Source organism: Oxyura jamaicensis, chromosome 3 (assembly GCF_011077185.1).
Source record: "Oxyura jamaicensis isolate SHBP4307 breed ruddy duck chromosome 3, BPBGC_Ojam_1.0, whole genome shotgun sequence".
Classification (NCBI taxonomy): Eukaryota; Metazoa; Chordata; class Aves; order Anseriformes; family Anatidae; genus Oxyura; species Oxyura jamaicensis.
In genome coordinates this window covers 34,737,000-34,749,134 of record NC_048895.1, presented here as the reverse complement: position 1 = coordinate 34,749,134, position 12,135 = coordinate 34,737,000, and the positions used below count along the sequence as shown (strand labels likewise).

General features: G+C 43.1%; 1 protein-coding gene across 1 annotated transcript in view; it reads right to left on the bottom strand.

Annotated features, from left to right (window-relative positions):
* Positions 1-3,087, bottom strand: part of PPP2R5A (protein phosphatase 2 regulatory subunit B'alpha) — a 44,023-nt gene extending 40,936 nt beyond the window's left edge. Inside the window, exon 1 of the mRNA XM_035321136.1 lies at positions 2,851-3,087. Coding sequence (XP_035177027.1) covers positions 2,851-3,001 — 151 coding nt within the window. The 5' untranslated portion in view covers positions 3,002-3,087. The remainder of the gene's footprint in view (positions 1-2,850) is intronic.
* Positions 3,088-12,135: the final 9,048 nt, after the last annotated feature.

Sequence of the window (12,135 nt, the reverse complement as noted above, 5' to 3'; positions counted from 1 at the left end):
AAATACATAAATATGTTATCTTTCTACAGGCTTTCAAGCAATATCACTTAGACCCCTATGAAAGGGTGTTACACAATCTGTTCTGGCCCTATTAGTGGCAAACAAAAAAATAATCCCTAAACAAAAGGGGAAAAAATCTACCCAGGAAGATATTTGATAAAGTGAATGGTTAGTTTTTATTCTTCCACTGGAACATCCTTCCTTCCAATAAAATAGAATACAAATATTTCAGGCCAGCCTGACAAACCTATCTGGGAGTTTTAAAATACTTTTTATTGTCTTGAAAGTGATCAAACAAGACAGTAACTATAAATCAAATTAAGTATTTTTACTGCAGTAAAACATCGAGCTGCTTCTTCATCTACAAAATGCTAATCTCCCAATACAGGCTTCAAACATTTAGCCCCTTACTTTAAGATAAGCACTTCACATTTAGGCCCTTACTTTAAGATACCTGGAAAAGCAAAACTTCTTAATCTAACTTCCTAAGTGCACGCTGAGGGCCCTTAGGCACCAGTGTAATGACTGTACTTTCCTTTTTCCGCCCCTCCCTGGGAACGCTGGCTACCAGTCTGGAGATGACACTGCGCTGGCAGCATCACAACTATTACTGAATTCCACAATGGCTTTAAAGAATGAAGCAGCGCTTCAGCTTCCCAAGACGTATGTGATTACAAGAAGTTTCACAAAACCATATATTTATGGACAGCAAACTCTTTCTATCAGCTTTTTTGGTTTGGGAGGCAGGGGAGGAAAGGAGAGAAGCAGTCACAAGCAGAAGGGGAGAAAACGTCATATATCCATAGCTGTATTCACAACAGATCTAAATTCCCAATACATACAAACATTACAAATCCATGGGAGAAACATGCAGAAGAGTGCTGCCCAGCTTTCTGATAACTGGCTAACTGAGATTTTGTTACTCATAAAAGCATGCTTTGCCCAAAATGTATGTGCTGAAACAGATTTAGAGGACAAGACTTTCAACGTAAACCATAAGCATTAAGACAGATGCGATTTTCCTTTAAGAATTTAAGACAATTCAAGCTACTATAAAACTCTGCTTAACCGAACAAATTCCTCTGATAGTTTATGACCTCATTCGAGCTGCTGATGCCACACAAACTTTCCCCATACAATAAGCAAAAAGTTGTAAAAGTGCACTCACAAAACTAGAAGGACTTAATCATACAAAGTTAAAAATCTGACATTAAAGTCCCGGTTCAGCAAAGAATGTAAACTTGGACATTTTGCTGATTTAAGCTGGAACTGCTCCCTGCATCAAGTACGTACGCTTAACTGTTTGCTGGATCGGGACCCAACTTTCTGAAGTCTGCCACCTATGTGCAATATTTACCAAGTGCTTTTACAAGGTCTCAAGAGTGGTTTTATAAAAAATGATCTTTGAGGAAAATAGGCTGTCTAAGCAGCATGTGAATTAGCCTTTCATTATTACTAAAAATTGGCAGAAGTTTAGTCATACCAATAGCAGAAACTGAATCTTGACTTCAAATAAATCATCTTGGTTATAAATCCCGTAAATCCAGCTAAGGGGAGGACAAAACTTCACAAAGAAAGCCCAAAACAAGCACCATGAAGAACACCTCTTCTGTTTGTAAGAGTAATGTGCACAGCCACTGCAACAAAGATGCTAAAAAAAAATAAATTCCCATGTTACCTTCCTGCCCAAGCTTATTTGCATTTAATAACATTTCTGCTAATAGCCAGTTTCATGATTCATGAACATCTGCTGTTCAGGAGCAGCAAGAAACTGTCTTGAAATACTACAGCTGTGACTGTATAATCCACAAAAATCAAACAGGAAAAAAAATATTTAGCTTCTAGGACTATTTTTAAGTCGGCCATAGTGCACTCTGATTTGGGATATTTGCTGCAAATCATTAGTTTTTTTTTCCCACCATCATATGATGCAGCTTCAAAAACCTTAGGACTTCAACACGAGCGACAGTACAATTGATATGCGGTAATGTTAAGGTAATATCTCTCCCTTGTTGCTCAGGTCCTTGTCAAATACTTTAACGAGGAGTTTATAATCCCTGCCGAGTAACTATTTTTGTAATTTTTAAGAGAGGGAATATAGAGAACTTTGGTGGTACAGGGGGGAAGGCTGCACTTAACTTTTGTTTAATTTTTGCAATCTCCTAGCAAACTCAGTCTTCCTGGATTTTAGTTTCAGGACAAAGGATAAAACCTTCGGTATTGATTTTAATGCCAGCGCCTCAGTTTTTCATTCACTGGGCGAGCGCTGCTGCACAGCACTGGGCAGGCTTTGAGATAACGCCTCGGTACTAAAATCCGGCAGGGAAAATACCATTCAAACACGGTCCAAAAAAGCGATGGGGAGGCCCAAAGAAGCTACATGCAAGCCCTCTCGGGCAGCTCAGGAGATGATGCCACAGGCACAGAGTTCCTCTTTGCAAACCCCCCCGATGGGAGGAGCCACTTCGGGCTTCCAGCGCCCCATTCCCTGCGCTCCCAAACCCCACTTACCGTCCAACATTTCGGGCGGCAAGCCTTCCAAAAAGCACACGGGTGATTTGGGGGGCGGCTAAGGAGAAGCGTGCGTGCGGGGAGGGGGCGAGAGGAGGGGGGTGAGCGGGGGCGATCCACACAGGGCTGGTTTGTTTACGGGGCGAAAGCCAGCCCATGCGGGCACGGCGGGATCGGGGCACGGCACGGCCAGGAGCTCGGTGAGGGGACGGGGGGGACAAGGGGACGGGACAGGGGGACGGGACAGGGGGACACGGGGCAGCGGGACACGGGAGGGGGCAGGGACACACACACACACACACACACACACACACACACGCGGCGGGTTCCCCGAGGTACCTTTGAGCTGGGGCAGCGGCGAGAGCTCCACCTGGCTGCCGTGGCTGCAGAACTGCGAGGAGCCCTGCGAGCGCCTCTGCCGCTGAGCCTTGCGCACGGATTTCCGCGTGAAGCCGTCCACTTTCTCCGCGGCTGAGATGGCCGCCGACATGGCTGGGCGGCGAGGCGGCGCGGGGGGACGGCGCTCGCCGCGGGCATATATTAAAGCGGGCGGGCAAGAGGCTCGGAAAGGAGAAGGGGGAGGGAAAAAAAATCAAATAAAAATAATTAAAAATAATAATAAATCCTCCTCGCGGCTTCCTCCCCGCGCCCAGCCGGCGGAAGGGGAAGGAGGGAGCGGAGAGAGAAGCCACCGGTAAGCCGGCCCCGGAGAGGGGGGGGGGGGGGGGGGGCCCGGGAAAACACGCCGCGGGCCGGGGCCCCCGTCAGCCCCCGGGCTGGCCGGGGAGGCGGCTCCCCCGCCCCCGGCTTGCGCACGCCCCTTCCCCGCCTTCAGGCGCCGCCGCCTGCGCCCCCCCGCCGCCCCGCCGCCATCCCGCCCGCCTCCTGCCCCGCCCGCCGCCAAGGGCGAGGGGAAGGGGGGGTGAGGGGAGGGGCCGTTTCAGGGTGAGTGACGGCTCAGGACGCCCAATGAGAGGAGAGGATCGTGGAGTCCCCGCCCTCCGCGCTGGAGGGGTGGGGAGGGGGAGCGGGATCGACGGTCAGATGGCCCAATCGGGAGGAAGGAAAAGGGGTAGGCGGGGCTTCCCGCTCTGACGTCGCGGGGCGGTTGCGGAGCGCGGCCGTTGGGCGCGAGGCGCGGCGGCCGTTGGCTTGTGCTGCTGCCTCTGAGGGGGCCCCGGTCCCGGGGGCAGGGGGGCTCCGTGCTCGGCCCGGGCTGGTCACCGGGGCTTCGGGCAGCCCCTGGAGCTGGGCGCTGAGGGGGTGCGGGGCTCGGGAGCCCCCAGGCTGCTCAGAAGGAGGAGGATAGGGGGCTGTCCTCAGCCGCCCCTCGCGAGTGTTACCGGGAGGTGTTCCTTAGGGGGGAACCGCACCCGCGGGGAGCTCCGGCAGTACCTGGCTGCGTTTTGGGATGCTCCTGGCTTCAGTTTTGCGCCGTCCTGGCACCGCAGCGTTTTGGGGGCGTCCTTATGTCTCTGGCTGGATTTGGCTGTCCTGGATTTGGGTTACCGTGGCGTTTACTCTCTCACGCCGAGTCTCAGTATCGTTCTGCAGGCTGCTAAGCACAAACTGAAATACTTCGGAGGAGCGCATTTTTATGGAGTTTCTAATTTCTCTGTTCATTTAGGATGAGAATATTGAAAATCTAGGCTGGGGGTAGCAAGTGTTGGGGTCTGACCCAGAGAGCACCGGTAAGATAGATAAAAGGATGGGGGAAAGATTTGAGATTATAATCTTCCTGCCCAAAGGATAAAATGCTACACTCGGGTAAAGTTTTGATCAGGTGTCTCAGTTATAAATGAGTTTAAAAAGAAAACGTGCAGTATGGTTTATATTGTTCAAGCTGAAGTTGGGCTGTAGGAAACGTGCATTGTGATGGCTGTAGCACATGCAAAACACGGTGTTTGTGCGTGCGGCACCTTGAAGTGACTTTTGCCCAGGCCCATTTCCATATAAAAACAGCCCAGCTTTTGAACTGGCAGCACGTGGGATGCCTTGGCGTACAGTCATACGGTACAGGGAGGCTTTACGCACATCAGCATGTTTCTTCCTAGTGCCTAGCTTTAGGTACCAATTCAGCAAGTAAGCATTTTTAGCATTTTAAAGGCTAAAATCTGTGATTTTTGGTAGGACATAAATACTGTAAGGTAATTGCACTTAATGTGCTCTCATGAGCCAAAGTTTAAACTTAGTGTGTATAATCCATAAATCAAAAGCCACATATAGTTAGTAGCTTTATATGAGCATAAAAATAGTTGTTTTGTAAACCGAGAGACAACTCTAATAGAATATCCTGAGTTGGAAAGGACCCATAAGGATCATCAAGTCCAACTCTGTTAATGATACAATACACTGTTACCTTTCTTGTATGTGTGCAGACACTTTAATATATTATTTCACAAAATCAATTTTGAAGACAAAATGGTATACTTTGGATGCTTGCCCTTTAAACTGCTGACTTGTATCCACTGCAGTAAAAGAAATGCTTGCATTCCTTCCCTGGTTAATTCATATTTCACTACATGGCCCATACGTCCTACTCGGAGAGCAGTAAGGCCCAGACCTTGTGTCTGTGTGTTCCCCTGTTCCTGCCTTCCCTCCAACAGCTGTCATTTTCTTCTGCACCCATTTTTAGAAAGTGACGCAGGCCAGTGTGTTCTGTATACTGTTTATTGGCAACTCAACCCTTGCTGCCTGTCCCCAGTGTAAAAGTGCCTACCTTCAAGTTTCATCAATTAAGTATTTTGAAAATGGTTAATGAAAAGTGTTATGTTGGTTCTGAGTAACGTAAAAACATTTTCTGAGATGTCAAATATTTTCTCCAAGGTTACTAGGCTTTAGGATGCCACGCTGCTTGCAATGCTGCTTTTGCAATGTTGTAAAAACCTATTGGCAGTTGAAATTTGTGACACAAAGCCCTAAGTAAATAATAGGTATAGCCTTGCAATGATGGAATTTTCATATCAGTTGCACTGGAAAATATTTTCAGACCATATCTTCATGGACTGCTCATAAAAGAAGTACCGGTGAAATCTGTCAGCGGAGCAAAAAATAAGCTGCTTTATTGTTGTGAATAAATGAAAAGTATTTTTAGCTAATGAGTTTTCTGATGTCTTCTTAATATAACTCTTCTGGTTTGGAAAAGAATGAGCAGCATCTCTGTAAACCAGCTGCAGTTTCCCAGAAAAGCTAATGGTTGAATTGGCGTTTGCTTGAGGACAGTGGAATTACGTGGACGTGGGAGGCCATTTGAATGTAAAGGTGTGTGGACCGGGGTGTCTGGGGGAAAACTGAAAGTGAGAGCTGTGGCTGGCAGTTTGAAATAGCTAAGTTTGGGAAGGGTGAAGATTGCCTTCCCTGCTTCTGCACATGCTGCTGCTTCCTACACAGCTGCCTGAGCTGCTTCTGAGTCAGCTTCTGAACCCCATGGTTTCTACAGAGTATTTAAAGGCACACAGCGATGATGCCAGGTTATAAGCTGCCAGCTCCAAATCTAATTCACGAAAGTCTGCGGTGTCCACAGAGAATGTTGTGAATAGTAATTTTCTGCCAGGCTTTTCCCACTCTTCAATCAGAGCCTTCAATGTGCACCGAAGCACTGATTCTGCAAAACCTTATGTGCGTATCTAACTTTACTTGGAAGAAAACTCATTATCATTCATGATCGTTATTCAAAATGGAGAAGCAGCATTCTAGAGCAGATTTAACTAGAAGTCACATTTGTAGTTCTCTTCACTTGGTCACAGAGATTTATTCCCTGTACCTTCCTAGCATTTTTTTTAATCCAGGAGTGAAACCTTTGGAAAGGTGAACCAGACCATGATGTAACACTAAGTTTCAGATCTCTGTCAAACTTGGCAGTGTGGGGCTTCGAGTACCGGGTTGCTGCTGAAATTTTGCTATGTGGAACTGTCTGGTTGCCAGCAGGCAAGGAGTTAACCACAGTTTTGCTTCCCATTCTTCTGTACAGGTGCTGAGAGGCCAAGCTATAAGAAACCCAGTTCTCAGAGACAGTGGGAGGAATATTTTAGTAAAGAGGATGTTATAAGTACGTGAACCCTCGACCAGGAAGGTTTGTGGAGAAAGGTTATGAAAACTTATTTTGATTTCCTTCTCAGAATGAAATTTTTAAAGGAAAACTCTTGTTGGCTGCAGCAGTGCTTGTATTTACTATTGTGCCATTCCATCAGTTTTTCAAGGTGTTTCTACTATCTTGAAATACTATCTGGGCTAAGGCTGTGCTCAATTAAGTTTAAGCACTTGAACCGTCCCAGTAAAACCAAGTGAACTGTTCACAAACATCAGGTTAACTGTGTGTTCTGTGGTCTGCGCTGCCTAGTCACTATGAAGCAGAAGTCTTCCTAAGTCTTCTGCTTGATAAATCCTTAATACAGAATCAGTTATCTCAGGGACCATCTGTCACCTTCCTCCCAGAGCAGGATTTGAAATTCTGGGATTGGAAACCAGAGATTAGTTGGCAAGACCTTCTTTTTAAGGGCGCTGAGTAAGATTTCCTTCCACATACCTACGAATACGTCACTACGGTCTTTCCAGGCAAAACTATGTGTAAGGGTATTTGCAGGCAGTGGATTGTTAAAACTAGCTCTGATTCATGTTGTTATTTTAAAAACCTTTTAATTAAATCTGTCAGACAATCCAGCGTGACTGGGATGCAAATAAAAAAAAAAATTAAGGAGTTTGTACACACAAGCACATACATACATGCATACACTGATTGTCATAATTGATAGTGCAGTGAAAATGTACCCCAATTTAACTCCTTAATTCTGTTTTTGTCTTGAACTGGCATTTTGGGTGGAAACGGTGCTGTCTGAGATAGCAATAGGAATCTGGCCTAGTAAGATGCAAAGAAACCCATAGGGACATTGGTTTACAACTAAGCTTTCAAAGTCAGCTAGTGTCTTTGCTGTAATGACATTCTTCTTAGCAAAAACCTACAGAACATGAGCATATACATATTTATTAATTTGTTCTCTGTGCTAAAGATCAGCCTGCATTTGATATGTAAAATGGGGAAAGGTCATAAAAAAAAAAATAGTGGATTTGTAGTATTTTTAAATGTACCAAGTGGCATCTGTATTCACTGAAATGCCAAAAACAAAACAAAACACCAAACCACCACCACCAAAAACAAAACAAAACAAAACAAAACAAAAAAAACACCTAGCCTTACTACTACCAGTTTCCAAATGCTTTTGTCTGTGGAATACTAGGCCTTTGTAGATGCCAGCTAGCACTCTGCTCAGCTTTGCAATCTTCTATAAAGCTTGTTCAACACAACATTTAGAAAATAAAAAGGAAGTATTACTGTTATGAAATGTTTGCATTTAATAGCGAACACCTGGAAGCTAGAGTTCTTTCAGAAATAATTCCTAATGCTCAGTGAAGGGAATTAAACAAACAAACAGCAAGGTTTATTCTGTCAAGTTCTCAGCAGGCTTACAAGAATTATTGCATGCTAAGAATCAGCTGCTCTTGGAAACTTTATGAATGTGGCAGCCAGAAAAGTACAAAACATGGCCAAGAGAAGTGAACCAGATATGTTGGCTGCAACAAAGAGAAATGAAGAGAAGGGTAAGTCTCTCAGTAAATCCAAGGTGGAAAGAGTTCACTGTACCAGAGTTTCCGAATGCTTTGACAGCATAGCATATGCTATAAGGGGTTAGTTTTGCATCTTAAATTGTAATTCTATTCCCATGTCAGAACTAGTAATTTCTTACTTGGCAAATAATAGCAGAACATAATTGTTATATTTTCACATGTCTCTACTGTGATTTAACAACTGGAAACAAAGAGCCAAGTCTTCTTCAACAGCCATTTCTCCACAGTCTGCTAGCCAGTGGCCTGACAACCGTTGCATGCAAGTTTGCCCCCTCTCTATCACTCCTTGGTTTCAAACTATATCTTTTCAAGGACATTTTTAAAAAATGCTGAAAAAGCAGAATTAGGTTTTTTTATTGCTTTAGGAGGAGTCTTAAATATTGAACAGTTATAGCCCATCCCACTACTCACTGGCTAATGAATAAAATCAAATCATATATGCTTGTGGATTCTATGAATTTGTCATATAGGTTATGAAGCTTTTGTGTGCAGTTGCTTCAAGTTTTCAAGTTTTACTCAACAGTTTTCAGAGCTGGAAAAGTTTTAAAAGAGACAGCTATCGTTGTCCTGCAATACCACGATTCCCAGGGCTGGATCTTTGGGGGGGATGCAGGGGGTGGGAAGAGAGAGAAAAAAAAAGTAATGATCGTACGTATGCCCACAGAAGAGATTGAAATGAGCTTTTGAGAGATCTAAGCAATGTCTATAGTAATTAGTCATTTGTCTTTTTGTCTGTACCATACTTACAGATTTATTTTTGCCAGCAGATGAAGTAAACAGCCTTTCTCGCCATTTCAGGAGTACACACCTCCATGTTAGGACTTGTCTACCTTGGGGAAATTTACCGCCTTTACTATAGCAATAGAGCCGTAGTGGTCAAATTAAAGCAGCATAGTAATGCCAGTGAATTTTCCTTACGTAGTTGTGCACTTAGTCATGATGGTAAGGGAAGCGGAACTTGTTTCTGCTGCAGTGAAGCCTGGCGTTGTAGCAGGAGCTGTCTCTCACAGGTCACTGTGTACAGCAGAGTCCCAGCCTTTCTGCAGAAGGATGGAGCCCCTTAGGTGACCTGACTTGCTCTCCTTCCAGCGGATCTGATACCACAGGCACTAAGCACAGACCGTGCAGCAAGCTCACTTAATCCTACCCAGTGAACACATGAGCCACAGTTTGCGTTTCAGTCTGTAAATTGTTCTTTTGTTTTGCAGGCTTTACTGAACACAGTTTTATTTCATGTGACTGTGCTATTTATGGAGGAGTAAATATTGCCGGGGGTCTATTTAAAAAGGCCAATGACCTGGATTTTTTTCCATTTGAATTATCTCCAGGAGTCAGACATGTTTAACAACTGATTTTTTCCCCTTGTTACTGTAGACTGGATTCATTTCTAATGTCTTAAGTCAACACCATTTAAAAAGATAAAGATTTTTTGAAAAATAAAACTTCATGTACTATGAGAGTGATTAGACAATGTGCAACTTTTCCATGTTTGGAAAAGACAGATTCCAGCTGAATTACCAGCTATCAACACGACGTTAGCTCTGAAATGTCAGCCTTTTCATACTGTTATGGTAATTTCAGTTCATAACTCTGGTTTGATCCTTTTTTTTTTTTTTTTTTTTTTTTTTTTTTACAAAACCTATTATCAAGTGTGTTTCCACATTTTCTAAATAAATAAATAAACCATGTTTTCGGAAAGGGAAGATTTAAATAGAGTAAATGTTCTTCCCGCTGTCCTTGCAATCTAAATAGCAGCATTGCTTTACTATTTAAGAATCAGAAAGTTAAACAGTGCCAGAAAAATATTGCTGTATTTTCACTTTCAAGAAAGAGCTTTGTGAAAGCAAACAGGTAGCCAAATGTCAGGAATATTAAACATGTTTGAGTATTCTCAAAAGATGATCCAACCATATTTTTGTAATACATACTATCTTTTAGCAGCATAAAATGAGTTGATCAAAATCATAGTAAGTGTAATAGGAACCAACCTGAAATTTTGTTGTAGACATACTTGTATTTATCTGGCCATATAAAAGCATTAAAAGTCAGAGATTTTATACTGAGTGACATTCAATATATATTCTAAAGCTTGTGAGTTTTACCATGCAGTGAGAAGGTGCCCTGGCTTTAGTGCAAAGATTGCTTCAGAAGTTATAACCAAAGGAGGTGGAGAGGGATGGCGCTCTCTAGGCCAGTCTTACTGCCAAAGCCATCACCTTTCCTAACTGCATTTCTTCAAAATCCCGCCTTCATCGTGGACAACACCCAGATAGTTTACTGGCGAAGTAAATGAAGAGCACATCTTTAATATTCGTCTAGCTCCAACCACAGAGGAGCTGTGCTGTACTAGCTGCCTGTGCACAGCCCCACCAGTCCTGCTTAGCCTGTGAGAAGAACACCACGAAGCAGCAGCACACCTCGTCAGCTTGTTGATAACTTAGCACAGACGGTTAGATCAAGTCATTTGGAAAAATGTTACACATTGCTAGTCAAACTAATAGAAATTCATACTGACGGTTCTTCAAATGAAACAAAACTGCATCCTTGCCCTTTCTCTGGAAAATATACTTTACAGGGAATAAAACCTTTTTTGAAGGTTTTCCGTTCACTCTCACCACTTACTACTTCAGCCTTCTCATTTCTGGTGTCCTTTTTCAAGCACTGGAGTTTGCCAGTAGGTTATTGCACACTTTAGGAGACTATAGTCTGCCTTGAAGCAGAAATGTTACTGTAAAATTAACTGCTGTCATTGACACCTACAGCCTCCTTCGAGATCAGTTGTACAAGCACTGTTTCCTTTTCCGTTGTGAGTAACATATGTTTTCAGTTCTCATTTGTATTACTAAACAAGGGGTTTCAGATTCTAACTCAAACCATCTTTCAAAATTAAATTAGCTAAAGCCTTAATTAGCCAGCACTGATCAGAACAGATTGCAGTGACTGCACATGCTACTCCAGTCTATCTCTTCATTAAAAAGCTGCCAGCTTTTAAGGAAAAAAAAAAAAAATCGGAGACTATTTTCCATCTTAGTAGACCTCAGAATTGTCTGAGGGGAAGCAGAATGACTGTAGTAATAACCAAGAACCTCTGTAATCCCTTCCTAGATTCTTTCTCACTGATTAACTGGTTTGAAAGTAAGGCAGACCTTAAAGGAAAAATAAGCTAAACCATTTGGTAATGTATGCCCCCACACAGGGGTATGTCAGAAATCTCTTCTGTTTTCCTTTGTGGAAAAACTGGTAGCCTGATTCTTCTCTACTCTGGTTTTTGGAGACCATAAAACCACAAAGTCATCAAAGTTACATTGACATAAAAAGTGCCCACACGTCATTAAGGACCAAATCTTCAAATGAGACCAAAGGCCAGATATTATAATAAAAAATGTAAATATGCAGTTGTGCCATTTTCTGAAATACAAAAAAAAACTTTTAAATAATACATTTCCTTTAAGATGATCGTTAAAATTGGTGTCTGGAAAGTAAAGCCATCCATTTTCTTACACAACAGGTAGGCAGCAGAACTACAAATGGATCTGGAAGTCTCAATGCTCTTCTGAGAGGACTGGTTTGAAAAGCAACTCATGATCCTGATCTCTCTGCCCCAGTTAAAAACATTAAATATATACAGAGATAGAACTGGACTAAGACTATGTGTGTATATATATGGTCTTAAATAGACATAAATATACATCTTAAGATCTTTTGAAATATGTGTACTTCAGACCAGGACACCTCCATCACATTGAGTACGTTGGCCTGGGTTAGATGTCTTGCTACCAGTGTCCATCTCCATAGCCTGTGCATGTCTGATTGCTTCTAGTGTCCCACCACTGCATTATGTTACATGGCAAATTTGAATTTAATTTTATACTGTATGTTCTATTCTGGTATTTCTGTTAAGATTAAATTGAGTTCAAGACAGTCCCTTGACTGAACAGAATGAAGGGGTCTGGAATGCTCCTTTGCACCACGCCGTTTTGGTTGCTCTCTAACAGACTATCT